General features: G+C 40.8%; 1 protein-coding gene across 3 annotated transcripts in view; it reads left to right on the forward strand.

Annotated features, from left to right (window-relative positions):
* Positions 1 to 11,964, forward strand: part of LOC129724439 (somatomedin-B and thrombospondin type-1 domain-containing protein-like) — a 113,616-nt gene extending 101,652 nt beyond the window's left edge. For all 3 annotated transcript variants that reach the window (XM_055679355.1, XM_055679354.1, XM_055679356.1), the window contains 2 exons: positions 8,026 to 8,161; positions 11,174 to 11,964. In XM_055679355.1, the coding sequence (XP_055535330.1) occupies positions 8,026 to 8,161; positions 11,174 to 11,618 (581 nt within the window). In that variant the 3' untranslated portion in view covers positions 11,619 to 11,964. The remainder of the gene's footprint in view (positions 1 to 8,025; positions 8,162 to 11,173) is intronic.
* Positions 11,965 to 17,886: the final 5,922 nt, after the last annotated feature.

Consider the following 17,886-nt stretch of genomic DNA (forward strand, 5'->3'; position numbering starts at 1 on the left):
AAAACTTCCAAACTCATCGTATGGGTCGAATGCATGCAGCCTAAGGCGATACGCAAGCAACGATATTGTAGTCGTTCCAGCTTGATTAAGTGGGTGTTTGCAGCGGAGCGAAAACAAAAACACCCGTACTCAATCACAGACAATATCGTTGTTTTATACAGCCTTATAAGGTCTCCTGGGTGGGCTCCCCACCACGATCCGGTTATTGTCCGGAGAAAATTCACTCTTTGTTGGCATTTTTTAATCAGATACCTAACATGACATCCCCAGGTGCCTTTAGAGTCAAACCAGATACCAAGATATTTATGTACCAAAACCTGAGAGATCGTTTCACCCATCAGCTGTAAGTGGAGCCGAGCTGGCTCACGCTTTCTAGAAAAAACTACTATCTCAGTCTTCTCCGCGGAGAATTCGATACCTAGCTGTAGAGCCCAAGCAGACAAATTGTCCAAGGTATCTTGCAATGGTCCTTGCAAATCGGCAGCTCTGGTTCCTGTCACAGAAACCACGCTGTCGTCTGCAAGTTGTCTTATCGTGCATGAATTTGCCAGACAATCATCAATGTCATTTACATAGAAATTATAAAGAAGGGGGCTTAGACATGAGCCCTGGGGAAAACCCATGTAACTAATTCAAAATGTTGCCAGATCACCATGCGTAAAATGCATGTGTTTTTCGGACAACAAATTATGCAAGAAATTGTTTGAAATTGGAGAAAATCCTTATCGGTGAAGTTTACCCGAAAGAATGTCAATAGAAACGGAACCAAAAGCCCCCTTAATGTCCAAAAACACGGATGCCATCTGCTCTTTGCGAGCTAACGCGAGCTGAATTTCTGTAGAAAGCAACGCAAGACAATCATTCGTCCCTTTGGCACGGCGGAAACCAAATTGAGTATTTGATAGTAGACCATTTGTTTCGACCCAATGGTTCAAGCGACGGAGTATCATTTTCTCCATCAATTTCCGGATACAGGATAGCATTGCAATCGGCCTATACGAATTGTGATCGGATGCTGGTTTTCCCGGTTTTTGGATGGCGATCACCTTCACCTCCCTCCAATCCTGTGGTACAATGTTTTGCTCCAGGAACTTATTGAACAAGTTCAATAAGCGCCTCTTGGCAGTGCTGGGTAGATTCTTCAACAAGTTGAATTTAATTCTATCTAACCCAGGTGCGTTATTGTTACAGGAGAGAAGGGCAATTGAAAATTCTGCCATCGAAAAAGGTGATTCTATCACGCCGTAGCCCGGAGACGCGTCGCGAACAATGTTATTCGCAGGAACAGAGTCCGGACATACTTTCCTGGCGAAGTTAAATATCCACCGACTTGAAGACTCTTCGCTTTCGTTGACTACATTACGATTTCTCATTCTTCGGGCTGTGTTCCAAAGAGTGCTCATTGATGTCTCTCTCGAAGTTTCGTTCACGAACCGTCGCCAATAGTCGCGTTTTTTTGCTCTAGCCAAGTTTTTGAACTTGGTGTTGAGTTCCGAATACCGTATATAGTCGCCAGGTATACCTTTCTTCTGAAAGGCTATAAACGCGTCGGATCTTTCCGTGTAGACATCGGAGCACTCTTTGTCCCAACACGGAGTGGGAGGCCGTTCTTTGATCGTCACGCCGGGATATTTCTTCGTTTGGGCCTGTAACGCGTCGTCGAGAATCAAGCCCGCGAAGAGGTTGTATTCTTCAAGTGGTGGTTGATGTTGAATCGAATCAACGGCTTCTGTAACCGTTTCCTCGTATACCTTCCAATCGATATTCCGTGTGAGGTCATACGGAATATCAATTGATCGCGTTTGAGTTGAACCATTAGCAATTGAAATTAAAACAGGCATATGATCGCTACCGTGGGGATCGGGGATTACCTTCCATGTGCAATCCAACCGTAGCGACGTCGAACATAAAGATAGATCCAAAGCGCTTGGGCGCGCTGGAGGTTTCGGGATACGTGTCATTTCACCGTTGTTCAAAATAGTCATGTCGAAGTCATCGCAAAGGTTATAGATTAAAGAGGAGCGGTTATCATTGTAAGGGGAACCCCAAGCCACACCATGAGAGTTGAAGTCTCCCAAAATCAAACGTGGCGAGGGAAGAAGTTCTATAATATTAAAGAGCAGCCGTTGCCCAACCCGTGCTCTGGGGGGAATATATATTGAGGCAATACAAAGCTCTTTACCTTGTATTGTCATTTGACATGCGACAACTTCGATACCTGGAATCGAGGGGAGGTTAATAAGATAGAAAGAATAGCACTTCCTAATTCCTAGAAGTACTCCTCCATTAGGGGTGTCTCGATCTAGGCGAATAATGTTAAAATCATGGAAGTTAAGATCTAAATTTGAAGTGAGCCAAGTTTCACAGAGAGAAAAAACATCGCATATTAATTTGTCAATCATTATTTTGAAAGAGTCGAGTTTGGGAATGATACTTCTGCAATTCCACTGTAAAACATTGATTGAACCTCCGACCCTAATCGATGAATTAGCCATCGAAGGATACAATCGTAGCGAGAAGGGGCCATTTTACAGTCATCTGTTTCAAAAATGTTCTAATTGTAGGTAGAAAAGCCAACAGAAAACTTTTAAGAGGGTCAGCGATATTGAAGGTTTGTAAGATCCAGTCCACGATATCTGAGAGTTTCAGAAGTCCAGATTCTGGCTCTATCTTGGACGAAAAGGGGGAACCATTTGGGATTTTTTATGTTCCCGGAAGTGCTGGATACTCCTTACGAGAGTTCAAGCGAGCCAATCCCGGTGGAGTTTGCTTCGGGTTTTCAACAGCACTTTTCGATTTCGATGTATTTGTCATTTCACCTTGGGATATCCTGGATCCTTTCCTAGGAAGTTTCGTAGAAGAAAGCTTTTTTCTTTTTCTAGACTCCCCAAGATCGGCCAAAGAAAATCCCTCAGGTGAATCGTCAGAATCCAACTCATCAGAAGACAAGATATCATAAGGATTCAAAGGAATTGGGTCAGCAGCGGCGGTCTTTCTGATCATCTCAGCAAACGTACGTTTGGAGCGCTCTTTCAAGACCGCTTGATCTTCTCCTCGCGCAGTTTGTACGCGGGGCACGACGGGAGCTCATGCAGAGTCTCTCCGCAATAGAGGCACTTTTCAGCACATCTTTTGCAGGCATCATCCGCATGATTCTCACCACACTTACCACACCGTACCTTATTGCAGCACTGGGTGGCCGTATGACCCAACTGCTTACAATTCAGGCAGTTCATGACCCGCGGTACAAAAAGGCGAACTGGTAGACGAATCCTGCTCACTTCAATGTAGCTAGGCAAAGCAGATCCGGCGAACGTCACCCGAAACGAGTCTGATGGGGTATACTTTTTTTGAGCGACATCGAGTGCAATCTCTTACACTCAAGCATCTTTACAGGCTGAATGCTGGGGTTCTTGAACCGGCCAACCCCAGCACTCAACAAGTCATCGATTGTCAAACCCGCTTCAGTGACGACACCGTCGATCTCCACAATGCGAGCAGGGATGTATACGCGATACTCCCGCGTAAAAAGCTCATTGCAAACAATCGCATTTGCCTGTGTGAGATCAGACACTATCACTCGCAATTTGTTTGGGCGAACTTTGAAGATCTCAGTTACAGCTTTATACTGCTTTACCAGATCCTTGGAAATTTGTATGATATTTAAAGGTTTCGATTTGGGCCGGAAATATACAGTCCAGGGCCCGGACGAATCATCCGGGTATTGCTTGATCCTTGTGGTCTGCTGCAAGGCCGGGTTTTTATTTTCTAATAAATTATTCGGAGGTTCATTAGAGGAGTCCATCTCCTCTGTCATGGCGCTCACAATAGTGAGCGCGTGAGCTTTCAGACAAAATGCTCAGGTAGTTCGAATAATAATAACAAACGTACGAAAAGAAAGGAAAAAAAACTTAAAACTACTTAAAAACTAATAAACTTATCTGTACAGCTGGTTCAATCCACGCGACGACACCGACAAGAGCAAACAGCAAACTCGAACGGTGCGGAGGGGTGCGCACGGGGAAGAACGCTGGTCGACACCGAACAACACTTGCACAGGCTGGCAAAAAAGTCACTCGCCACTCTACGCAGCGTATTGAAATTAAAGAACAAATTAATTACGGTAGCGAGTGTAAATAAAACCGTCACTTCCCAAGCGAAGGTTGCTGAGCTTATGTAAATCATTGTTGTTAAACATGTTGTGAAGGGAGCTGAGCGTTTTCTTATTTATGATTTCCGTTGGACGGCTGCTACCGTTCTTCCGGATTACTGCTTTGTAAGCCAGGTTACGATATACAGTGAGTACCGGTACGTTTTCACTCCTAAAAAGGTCCACTGTGTACCGAGGTAGACTGGCAACAAAGCCAACTGGATGATGTGCACGGTTTTGCTCTTCCTATGATGTTAATATTAAAGTTGGTTTTTCGCGAAAAATATTAGTGTGATTGGTCAAAGTTTTAAGGTTAGACTCTACTCCTACCCGGAAAAGTGTAGAAATGTGTCAGCGTGTCGTCCTGAAATAGATAAGTAGCATTTTCATTTGAAGTGTTTCGTTTGTTTCCAAGTCTTCAGAAAGATTAAAGAAAGATCGAAGAAGACCGTTTTTCGGATTGCGTCTATGGCGGGTTGGAGTGCCATTTACCTTCAGACAGAAGAGCAGCTCGGTGAAGGGTTGCGACATGCATTGTTTTACATTTCTGTAGACTCAATATCTTTAAAATGTGTGTATGACAAAATAATGAAAATTGTGCATGTGTTTTTGGTGAACACTGAGGTCTTTTCAATCTTCTGGTTGATGATTTTTTAGTTTCAAAGTACACTTATAGGGATAGGTGACCGTGTAAGACAGTGTAATATAAAGTATATTTAAACTCGAGTATAAAACATTCAATAGGTGTTCAGTTGAACATTTGTCCAGCTGCTCAGAACGTGGGCAGTGATTTGTCTTTATTTTCCCAACAGGCTACAGGCGTTTTAGGGAAGTTGGCGGATCTTTTCAAGCGGGGTAACCTTAGTTCGATGCATGCGCACTCATTTTATGATTTGTATAGGTTTTGGATTAATCTTGGTATAGGCTAGGTGAGCCAGTTATGGCAAGTGCACCAGTTATGGTTATATCGCATAAACGCAATGGTACTAGTTATGGCACTACTTTATTTGAACTCCGTAGGTCATGCCGTAACTGGTAGCCGGCTTCATGCCGTAACTGGTACATTTTTCAGGTATTGCCAAAACTGGTACACTTCTCCTTTGATCATTTTTCTAAAAAGAAGTAGAAATGGTGGTTGGCGTGGCCCGATGCCTTGGCGACTGTATTTTTGTTTATGATTAGTTGGGCATTTTGTGAGTAAGCTTGGAACTCTGTTGCTTTACGTTGGTTTACGGGTTTTGGATACATGAGACTTTGCTGGTTTTATTATTTAAAAGGGAACGTAGCTTGTTCATGTATGTAGAATACTAACACACAAGAGCGGAATATATCCGGCATTGAACTAACATCCTTTTCCTTTCTTTCATTGATCTACGTTCTGGACCGGTAGGCTTCGGTACTGATTAGCATGCAGGGGTTAGTAGAGATGCATATCGAATAGCTAATCCCAAGCAATGATCATTATTAAATTAGATATACAATTCCGATCGACTCTGGTCAGTAACAAGGTGGCAACCGGTGGTGGTCAATCAAGCTCAAGCTCAAGCTTAAAATGGTAGACCCTTTTCATACGCTATATTTCTCAAGTTTTTCACATTATCTTTAGAAATTTTCAACTTCATTATAAGCAGTGAAAAGTTACTTTGCTTGAAAGTGAAAATGACAGTGGTTTTCGTAAATAAAATGTACAACCCAACTTATTTTAGTTCCAAGCTTATTGCCGAGCAACTTCCAGTCAATTGGGCATTCCGTTTGGAGCAATTGTTACTGACCCACACGAGTAACCAAAGTTTCCATTTTGTTCTTGGTAATGAAGTAGGAAAACTTTTTGCTCCAAACCGCACGATAACATTTATAGTCTGCAAAACCACTCGGGGACAAACGAAACTGGTATAAACAGTTCTCCGCATCAAAATGGTATTTTATTGGCAAACTCAGAAAATTTATTATGCAGTTTCGAAACAAATAACCTAGCTTTGCAATATAAACTTAGCACGGTGCTCCCACAGACCGTTATTATAAAAAAAAATGCACCAAAGAATCTGAGTACGCCATTCGATTCGTTATGACGTCCAAAATCTCTGGTCAAAATTTCAAAATCATCGTACGGTACATTTTTGAGTAATGCCCTTTTGAAGGTCGTAAAGTACAAAAAAAGTGATATTAAAACGACGAAATACTCAATGTAAAGCACGTTTTTCAGCCATAATTTTATGAAATAACTTCCAAAATAGTTTCTACACATTCCAAGTATTCTATTTCAAGACATTTACAATTGGTGGAAAGATTTATTTGAAAACCCCACAGTGCACAGTGGTCGTGATCGTTCCAGGTTTGACTATGAAAAATTGATTTTATGTACTCAATGTCTTCAGCAAAATTGTTTCATAGATCATGGCCTTACTTTTGGCGTTTTTGGTTTTTCGATCAATCCACCTAACAGTTAGATAAAAAAAATATTTTTTCTAATTTCCAATATACCGGATTGCTTCTTTCAGCAAAGTTGTGGAAAATTTTAAAAGAAAAACAATTGCTGAATACTGCGATGTCCTATCTGTACGTTGAACACGACAAAATAGAGTTTTTTTTGTGGAAAACCCCTCCTTGAAATCAGTTTTTTTGTCTATAATTTCGTCTGTAGTGGTCAAAACAATGCAAAATGTTCTAAGAATTTATGCATTCAACTAAGTTTTCCTCAATACTTTGTAAAGTTTATTGTTTTGACAATCACAGAAAAAATTATATAGAAAAAACTGATTTTAAGGAGGGGTGTTCCACAAAAAAACTCTATTTTGTCGTGTTCAACGAACAGATAGGACATCGCAATATTCAGCAATTGTTTTTCTTATGAAATTTTCCACAACTTTACTGAAAGAAGCAATCCGGTATATTGGAAATTAGAAAAAATATTTTTTTTATCTAACTGTTAGGTGGATTGATCGAAAAACCAAAAAGCCAAAAGTAAGGCCATGATCTATGAAACAATTTTGCTGAAGACATTGAGTACATAAAATCAATTTTTCATAGTCAAATCTTGAACGATCACGATTTTTCGAATTTACCCCACTGTGCACTGTGGGGTTTTCAAATGAATCTTTCCACCAATTGTAAATGTCTTGAAATATAATACTTGGAATGTGTAGAAACTATTTTGGAAGTTATTTCATAAAATTATGGCTGAAAAACGTGCTTTACATTGAGTATTTCGTCGTTTTAATATCACTTTTTTTGTACTTTACGACCTTCAAAAGGGCATTACTCAAAAATGTACCGTACGAGGATTTTGAAATTTTGACCAGAGATTCTGGACGTCATAACGAATCGAATGGCGTACTCAGATTCTTTGGTGCATTTTTTTATAATAACGGTCTATGGGAGCACCGTGCTAGTATTAGTCGTTACTAGTGTGACGTTCATTTACATGGCGCCTTTGTGCTTCCTGTAATATTCACGTTTATTTCCAGATCGTTTACTAGGCGTACAGAATGAACGAACAGGTATATTAATGGCCTGTATAAAACACTTTGTTCTACAAATGATATCATTAATTTCGCATTTCCGCTAGAATTGACTTGTAGAATGATGCGAGCAGAAGTGTTATGATTTGCAAAATGATATCCTTTCATATATATTATTTGTTTGATAATTTTTATTTGAGATTTGCCTTTAAACCAATTAATTCCAACCAACAAAAAAGCGTTGCTATATCCATATTTTTTGTAAATCTGATGAAAATAAATAATCAGCTGTGCAGCGTATTTGTTTTTCTAAATTAATAATAATTGCGAGGCAAAAGCAAACCTTGTTTCGTACGCTCTTGCAGTTTTGTCGGGGACAAAAACTAATATTTGACACTTCATGCATTTTTATTACAGAGACAGCGAGGCTTCTACCGGTGGAGACATCTCAGCAGCTGAACAGAGCAGAAAGTGGTACCACAAAAACCACACACCGTGATGAGCACGAACTGAGAAATCCACACGCTGTTTCCAGCAAATACGAAACGAATAGGTGAGAGGCCCAGCAAGCTAACATTTTTTTTTATTATGAAGAAATATAGGTACAATAAAAATGAGTCTAGATGAAAACTGTTTACTGGTATGCTTCACAACAATAATCTTCAAGTTGACTAGATAGACATGTTTCCGGTCGCAATTCAAACGATCAGCGGGACTTGGTTTGGTACGCTAAAGCTTTCAGATCAAATTCCTTTCGTTGAGCAAATTCACTCGAGAAGAGATGTCATATTCGTTAGTGGTGAAGGAACACATCGACGATGGTAATAGAAATAATATACTAGATGCGAGTTTTTACTTTTTTTCGCTTTCATGTGGAAAATTCTACTCACCAACTGACTAAAGTATTGCAACATATAAACAAGAATTTTTCTATAAAAAAAAGATTAAATAATAATAATAAGACGCCCACGCAGTTACTACTCTATAGTACCATTCTATTACACAAACTCCGGTTGATTGATTCAGAGTCGGGTTTGTCATAAGTCAGGAGACTTTTTGTTATTTTCGACGTGAATCAAATGTTTGTTGTTCCACTTGCGAGGATTGGTGTACCACAGGAACATCCTGTAAGTATTATATACGTTACCACTAAATTGGTTTTCAATTACTGGAATATGAGCAATATTTCTACAAGATAAAGATTACTGTTTTTTTTTTTCAATTTTTTTGTTCAAATATACTCGATAGTCTATCAACAAGATTTAGGTTTACCCATAAAATACTAATACTATGTGTACATTATATTAATTAGTTTGGTGATCGATTGAATTTTGTATTTTTTTAGGAGAGTCGCAAAAATTTTGGAACACCGAAAAACCTTTTTTTTTTTGAAGCAAACGTACATAAGATAAAAATGATGAATTCTAGTTGAATAATGATCCATGGTTGCACTATTTCATTACATTCCAGTTTTTTATTTCAACTAGAAATTTTATTTTGAAGAGAAAATTTTTAAACGCCCTTAACAGGATTTTTTGAAATCTGGGACGTAAAGGGACCGCGAACAATTTTCCACTGTTTCGAGCTTCAAAATAAAAACATCGAAAATACTAAGCTTATCTTGTTACATGAAAATTATCGCATAAAGTCTAATGTCACAGTTTAGAGGAATATTCATTTTCTTCGACATAATTCTTGTTTGTTCTCTCAGTTCTCGGTGCCACAAGCGAGTGAAATTGCTTCTGAAAGTAATTTTATCCAATCCGGCAATACTTGCTGGTGACGCGACACGACGTGGCGAAGATGGCATCCACTGCGCTTAGTCTCGTATAGAAATACTTACTCGGTCGTGAATGCGTTGTCGGTACCTGGTAGAATGAAGTGGGAAGCAATTTCTTGTTGGTTCGTCAGAAACTCCAGTCACGTGCAGCACTGGTGGAAATCGAAACATAAACATGTGTAACATGAACACCGGAGCGAAAATGCTCACACAATGTAACACAAATGCCTCAGCCGGGGACGGGACACGAGGCATATGGACGCTAGGCATATGGATGTTAGGCATAGTATGCTAGGCATACAGACGCGAGGCATAATGGATGTGAGGCATAATGGATACGAGGCATACTGTCACAAGGCATAACGGACGCGAGGCCGAATGGACGCGAGGCCGAATGGACGCGAGGCCGAATGGACGCGAGGCCGAATGGACGCGAGGCCGAATGGACGCGAGGCCGAATGGACGCGAGGCCGAATGGACGCGAGGCCGAATGGACGCGAGGCCGAATGGACGCGAGGCCGATTGGACGCGAGGCCGAATGGACGCAAGGCCGAATGGACGCGAGGCCGAATGCGATGTTGTACGATCGCATGAGATCCAATTATGTAGTTCAGGTGTTATTATATTCCTAAAGAGTTTAAGTTGGGTATAATACCTTTCTTGAAATCATGCGGCGAAGACGCATAATCGAGGGCAAGGAAACGAGGCGGCACTAAGCCGCCGTGATTTCCGCAGTCCGAGCCGGCCGCCGACCCGCCGTCGGAAGCGGCGGCCTCTCGCACCCAAACGACTGATCTACTGGTTTGCTAGGTCTACTCAAACAGAGTTTTCTTCCCTTAGTTAAGTCCGAACGAGCGGTAGCGAGTAAGGACAGCATTCGCTCGGACAGCGAGTCGGCCGAAGGCCGCGAGTGTATTGCTTTTCAAATGACACTTTGAAGCGAAATACATGTTATCGAATGCTGTGTTGATGATGGCGATAATAACACATTCCATATCACTTCCCCTTGGCCTTGTGTCCTTTCGGCCTAGCGTTTATTCGGCCTCGCGTCCGTTCGGCCTCGCGTTCATTCGGCCTCGCATCCGTTCGGCCTCGCGTCCATTCGGCCTCGCGTCCACTCGGCCTCGCGTCCATTCGGCCTCGCGTCCATTCGGCCTCGCGTCCATTCGGCCTCGCGTCCATTCGGCCTCGCGTCCATTCGGCCTCGCATCCATATGCCTCGTGTCCGTATGCCTGCCGTCCATTATGCCTATCGTACTATGCCTCGCGTCCGTATGCCTCGCGTCTGTATGCTTAACGGGGTGTCATCGCCTCAGCCTGCTTTGGATTTAGCTGAATCCTTTTACGAGCAAAATTGTGGGTGGAAGAGAATGTTTCTTTACCTTTCTATTTACGTACAGGATGCTGTGATGGCATTTTCGTTATACAGATAGTGGAGTGGTTGTCTGCTTGTCTGGAGAAACCAGGTTCAGGTGCATAAACACACACGTATCTCCTAACATACATATGTGGGTTTCAAGACTCCGATTACTGGAGGTTTATTGTTGGTTGATGGAGAAATTGAAATTAAGATATAATGTTTATGGTTCATTTTCATACACTGTGCATGTATGCAAATCAATGTTGATGCTTAGAATACAAGTAAGATATACGATGTTTTGATGTATTGAAAATTAAGTCAAAATAGTTATTTTTATCATAATATACTTATTGAAACAGAAATTACAATTTTGACTGAAGTATCTACGTTTCTGAACCGTGTCTGTTTTCTCCTGTTCTCTACAGCCACTGCATTTCATTCGAGGTCATGAAGGCGAGTAAACACTGTCAAAGAGATCCCGACTTCCGACTACTATCCGAGGGAGACCGTGTGGTTGTACGGTGTGGCTTGAGTCTGTTTAGTGTCGACGATGCTAGTTCCTCCGTCTACGACTACCTATTCAACAACTCTATTTCGAAGGGACACATAGGAAACGATAGCTACAAGAACGACGTTAGTGATGGGGACATTTACGACACTAGTGCAGAGTATGACAGCAGCACCAATAGCACCACAAGGGCAATCCAACATACAGTGTTATATCGTCGGTGCCTAGGGGAAGGCCTCACGGGCCGAAACACACGGTTCTCTGCTTTGACTGTGCCCGCATGCCACGGAAAGTGGCTACGGTTAACGGTTGGACTACCGAAAAAGTGCAGCCCAAATGAGGCTCGGTTTATCTTTGTTTGAAAGTGTGACCAGCACCTCTGAGCTGGGTTGCTACGAAAGCAAAGACCAAGAGGTAAATGGTAACGTAACACTGCACAAAGCGATAAAGTGTGATACAGACGAAACATAGCTCTTATCAAATCTGCAAGCGTTATTGTGGAGTGGAAAAACTGGTTCTGATCGTTTAGGTTACGGATAAACTGATGAAAGCAACATCAAAAAATTTCGTCGTTATTTGAAATACTATCTTTTGGTTTAACCGTGCTTTGACATGACTCAAAAGCAGATGATACATGTAAATAACTTTGATAAGTGATTATAAGATACAATACAACTTGAACATTCGAAATAAACACGTATTATCTAACGTCGATTTTTTTTTAACAATTGTGGAAGAGTATCCGAATACACGAGTAGTTTAAACCCAATAGTTCGAAAGGTAAGTTAGTTAGCAAATGCGAATTTCACCTTAATCATGTTATTTTTATCACGAAAACCGTTCTTCTTATTGCCAAAAACTGCCAAAAAAGGCTTTGTTTCACAAGTAAACTGTTGATTTACAAATAAATATTCCGGCTAGCATATGGATGAGCTACGGTGTAACTAGGAAAAGAACGCTTCAAATGACTTTTCAAAGGAAACTGGGTCTTAGCTTTCTTCTCCACATGACTTATACTGAAACTGGTACCGCTTTCAGTACTAGCATGTTTTCTTTCTAGATATCAGTTTTAATTACATTTAAAGACAGATTATATAATTGGCCTTTAAAGTAAATCGTTCCGAACTTTTGAAATCAAGTTTTACTTTTCTAAATTAGACCATCACCAAAATTCCAGACATCAAAATGAAGCAGAAATTAGTTGATCTGTTGAGACGAAAAGATTCTGTTAAATTTATCGTTGATTCAATGCAAATAGTTGGAGTTTACTATTGACGTTTCTGCATGCGATGCTTACAAATTTTTCAACCTTGGAACTTCTCATTTTTTTTTTTCGCTTATTAATAAAGTAATAAATGATACTAAAGTATATTAAAATTGTCTTATTGATTCATGTAATCCATCGTGTGATTATACAGTTATTAAAACTAAAATCTAACCAAATAGGTGGCCATATGCATCAAACATTCAAAAATCCTTTTAGTTTTAATCTATGCACACGCTGCGATGTTTTATCGTCCCTGACAAAGATAAGACGCACTGGAAAAAAGACAGAGTGAATATTTCTTGAACAATTTGTACGTGTCTTTATCGTTTTTGATTCACCCTTCGTTTTCGGTTTGTGATACTGAATCGATTGTAATTTCTTTGTAATTTTTCGATGTGGTCGAGGGAAAAGACCTGAAGTTTTCAAATCAATTTTTGAAAATAGAATAACTATTGATAGATAGTTTTAGATTTGACGGACACTTTTACAGAGATGTTCCTGCGGGCTGACTATTCTATCATGTTATATGAGTATTTTTTTTGAATTACTATACTGATTTTGGTTTACTATTCGCTTTTCCTTTCTTTATCGGCCTTTATTTCAGTTGTGGTCCCCGTGGCTCTCTGGTTAGCGATGTCGGTCGGCTAGCTCTCTCACACGGTTGTGATACCGGGTTCGAATCCCGATAAGGTCGAGGATCTTTTCGAGCTGGAAATGTTTTCGATTCAAATGTGCCAAAAACAATATCGATAACGAATTCTCTCATCTAACATTAGCCTTACAGGCTAGCGTGCGATATTGTTGTGTTCCTTTATTGGCCATCGCATCAGCTTCGGTATTTCCTGGGATGTTGGTGTGACCTGGTATCCAACACAACACTGCACCAGTCCTTTCAATCTCTATTTGAGTCGCTCTGATCCATGGTTGGTACCATTTTTAGCACGTGTGGTAATCGGCCATTTAAAATTAGAGTTGGATAGCGCCTGTTTCTCTTCCAGCTCGGATGACTTCGCAACGAGTTTCTGGCGCGCTAATAGCTCGAAGGGAAGCTCTTCGGATTAAGCACACAAGGCTAGCACCGAACTGGTCCGGACAGCTCCGGAAGTTATCCGTAGGATGTCGTTGTAGACTGGTTCCAACAGCTTTCAGCAGCAGTACAGCAACACCTCCCCATCCATGGAAAATTACCAGGAGGATGGTAGCCTTGGCAATATACATCAGTTTCTTCCTTGTTCCCGCAGGAATTCTCTGTACCAGAGTCCGCAGAAGTTGTATTCGATTCATACATCTCTTCTTGATGATCTTAGCGTGTTTTTTATGCTTCCTTTTCCGACAAATGTGCAGGTGACTAGATTTCTTCGAAGATAGATAAAACCCCATTTCAGTTACCCAAATAATACGTGTTTTACAGCTTTTTGAAGTACTCTTCTGACAGCCGTGGCATTTAGTCCGGCTGTCATCGGCGTAGACATGAAACTCGGAAGTATCGTTTGAGAAAGCTACGCACATAATTCCAAATGCTGCGTAGCCGCAAGGTTACAGAGTCCGCTTTGTCAAGCGGATGGTCGTGGGTTCGAATCTTAGTAGAATCAGGCCATTCAATGTCAAAAAGGACTTCAAGTATGAGTTTATTCTCAGGTTCCCCACCACTTACCCTCCCTTTACGCTGAATTCTATAATACCTTTGCTTGACTTCCTCTTAACAAAAAATAAGTCCCTCTTATCAATAAAACTGGCCAGAAGGACGCACGACGAAACTTCTCCAGGGAATTATAATTGGCGATATTTGGCAGGAGGAAGGAGGCTCGGTAGAGAAGAACAGTAAGCGTGTTAAACGAGGGGAAATACATGACACACAAGCACTGATCAAAAATAATGATAAGCATGCCACTTCTCAATAGCGGTATTGCTAAAAATAGAAGTGCGGGATACAGCAGACACCCGGGCATATCTCACAATAGATCAACGATTCTGGTCGCAGTGAGGAAGTCCATACAGGAAAAAAAGCCCCTTTGTTCAAGTTGTCTAATTACTCTGTTAGATATTCTGTCGTATGCTTTGATGGTGTCGAGAGCAACCAGTTCACTGTGTTTTTGTTCAACCCATGCATCGTCGATACTACCTTCGAGATCAGCCAGGTAGAGATCCAAATCTCTACCCCGCTCATACGCATATTGGCGGGGGTCCAATAGTTATCGTGCTTCGATAGTCTCGACCAACCTTCTATTAATGATCCTTTCCATAGTTCTTCCGGCACAGCTTAGCAAGGTAATAGAACGTTGCTTACCAATCACCTTGGGGTCCTTTCCTGGTTTCGGTAACTGGATCACAATTCCTTCCTTCTATTCCTTAGAGATGCATCTAGTCTGCCATATGCGGTTGATTCCGAGCATCCGAGCAAATCAGGTCCAAAGGAGTTTTCATGACCTTGATCAATCGACCAAGGCAATTCACCCAGGGAAATGTCACACGGTTCTCGACGTCGACTGGTTCCTCAGGAAATAGCTCATCCGAAACCGAGGGTTGGTATACTTGTTGAAAATGTTTTACAATTGTGTCAACAAATCCGTTCACAAGAAGAGTAAAGCCCGACGATTTCTTGTTTATTTTGCGGACATTTCGCCAAATTAGGTTGATTGGTGTACTATGATTGAAAATTCTTCGTAATTGCCTTATAGGCCGTTAATGTTCCATTGTAGGGTAAGTAAAAGGTTAGTTGGCTTGTTGATATCCCTTTCGTTGGGAGTATTGGAGAGTTGCGAGCCAGTCATAGAACGTTCGAATATCGATATTGGGTAGTAAGTTGTTAGATTCCGTATTTTCAATTTTCTTGTGAGGGGAGATGATCCTGATCCTGCCGACTGCATAGCTGTTTGTTTCCTGTTTCTGTCCTCTTCTGTTTCCATTTGAATTCTCTGCAATTTGTGTTATTGGTTTTTTTTTATTCTTCTTTTGTTCTTTTTCTTATCTTTTAGCTCTGTTAACACTTTCTTAAGTTCAGCCAGTTCCTTCTCCAAACCCTTAAATCTTTCCAAATCCCGCCGTAACATTTAAATTTCCCGGTCCTTTTCGTATTGCTTCATGCGATCTTGCACGCTGGCTACGGCTGCATACGACTTGTTTCCGTGAGTATGTTTCCATCCGCGCTGCAGCATAATTCGTGCTGGAATTGTTCTTCTTCCTCTGTGTGGATTCATCACTGCGACCAGAGACAATTTTGATCTATTGTGATATTGCCCAGGTGTTTTCTATACTCCGCACTTCATATTATTGGCAGTATCATTATTGAATTGAATGATACGTTTTTTTCATTTATATCCGTGCTTGTGTGTGAGAGTTTACCCTTTTGTTTCAAGCTTACTGCTCTACTATACCGAGCCTATTTCTATCCTACCAATATCGCCAAATTACAATTCCCTGAACTGAGGCTGTACCTAATGTTCCTCTCTGGCAAGGTTTATTCTAAGAGGGAATTATTATGTCAAGAGGAAGGAGTCTTATCGAAACCTCGTTCCTCCTACCAACACCGCATCCCAATCACAATTCCCTGAAGAGGCACTCAATTCACCGCTGGTCAGTTTTATTATAAGTAGGACTTATATTTTTGCCAAGAGGAAGGAGTCTTATCGAAACCTCGTTCCTCCAGCCAAGACCGCGCCATAATTACAATTCCCCGAAGAGAACTATTGTACGTTACTCAGAACAGTTTTATTATAAGAGGGACTTTTTTGTTAGGATGTAAGTCAGCAAGGGTACTATAGAATTCAGCTTGAAGGAAGGGTATGTAGTGGAGAGCCTGAGAATAAACCCATGTTAAAGTCCTTTGACAACCAAATGGCCTGATTCTACTAAGATTCGAACCAACGATCACTCGCTTATCAAAGCGGACTCTGTAACCTTGCGGCTACGAAGCTCCCTGTGCTGGAATTGTTTACCTTGATCCGAATTATTTCGTCCTACTTTGAATACTTTGCATTTTTTAATTCGCTATTGGATGTTGTCCTTTGCATTGAAAACAGCATGAGAGTTGGTTCTTCTGGGTTGATAGGATAGACATCAGCACAATTCCGACAGCGTTGTTCACCTTTGCAACAAGCTTTGATATGGCCATATTCCGAAAATTGATAACAAACCATAGGTGAGGGAAAATATAGACGAGTACGGCAACGCATGGGGCCAAATTGAATGTATGCCGGGACTACCGTACCACTGACCATACACTTCACAAAGTTTTTCGTTGGGTGCAACACCTTCGCACCTTGGTCACAAACTTCGAGCCTTTGTCCACCAAGAAAGAATCGTCAATGTGGCCAACAGCATTTTCCAATGATCGATCAATGACGAAAACATTATATGGAAATTTTCCATTCTTGGGCACTATCAACAACACTACCGGCCTTCCTTCCTAGCTATTGGGGTCTATCTAGTCCGGTATTCTTCGATCATTCCCGTAGTTTTCCCAGGGGGGAGCGGCATACGTAGCTGCCGCCACGGCCCTCAGGCCGGATTCAGAGTTGAGCGAAAGTCGTCACCAAAAACGCACTTAATAAGTACGAAAAGCTACGATACAACGCGATTCAATCACGCGAAGCAACGAAAAGTAACTATCAAAAGGACAAAATTGCTTGCTGAGAGAAATTACAAACAATGTTTACACCTTGAACGTCAACGAGCCAATGAACTGATGAAGCTGATAACTAATGAAAACCTAATTAATGATGATGATGGTCCCGCCACATACCCCTACAAAGGTTTGAGCTGGACGATTTATCTATAGATAATTAATGATTTTACCTCAAGATATAAACTTCTTCAAAAACTGATTACTTGATTCACATCGGTAAAAATGTGAAGAGCTATAGAGCTACACAAAACTAGCACAGGGTTTTCATGACCTTCAGCCAGACTAACCACAACTACTTCATGATTTTTCTCTAAGCATTGTTAAAGAATCCATTTATATCTGAATTCCGCGCGCGAGGTTCAAACTTATGTAGTCACTTTCTATAATTTTTTTAAAGCTACAACAACATAAAGGAAAAAATCCATCATCACCACCGTGACGAACACAGTAGTTTTTGTTATTACATTACATATTAAAAAAGATCTAATATAAAATATGAATAAAATTTTACAACACAATCAGATCCGTTCGTAAAAACTTCGTCAGTTACATACTTCAATAAAACAATAAATAAACAGATAGGTTCCAAAAATAAATAGTTCATCCAAAATAAATCCGTTGTTTAAACTTCGTCAGATAAACTCTCGTCATTTTATAAAAGTTTTAATTTTCGTTCTGTACAACAGAAACTTTCACGTGTGAAATACATTGTCTCTTGAACTCCGCAAGCGTTGGTGCA

Source organism: Wyeomyia smithii, chromosome 2 (assembly GCF_029784165.1).
Source record: "Wyeomyia smithii strain HCP4-BCI-WySm-NY-G18 chromosome 2, ASM2978416v1, whole genome shotgun sequence".
NCBI lineage: Eukaryota > Metazoa > Arthropoda > Insecta > Diptera > Culicidae > Wyeomyia > Wyeomyia smithii.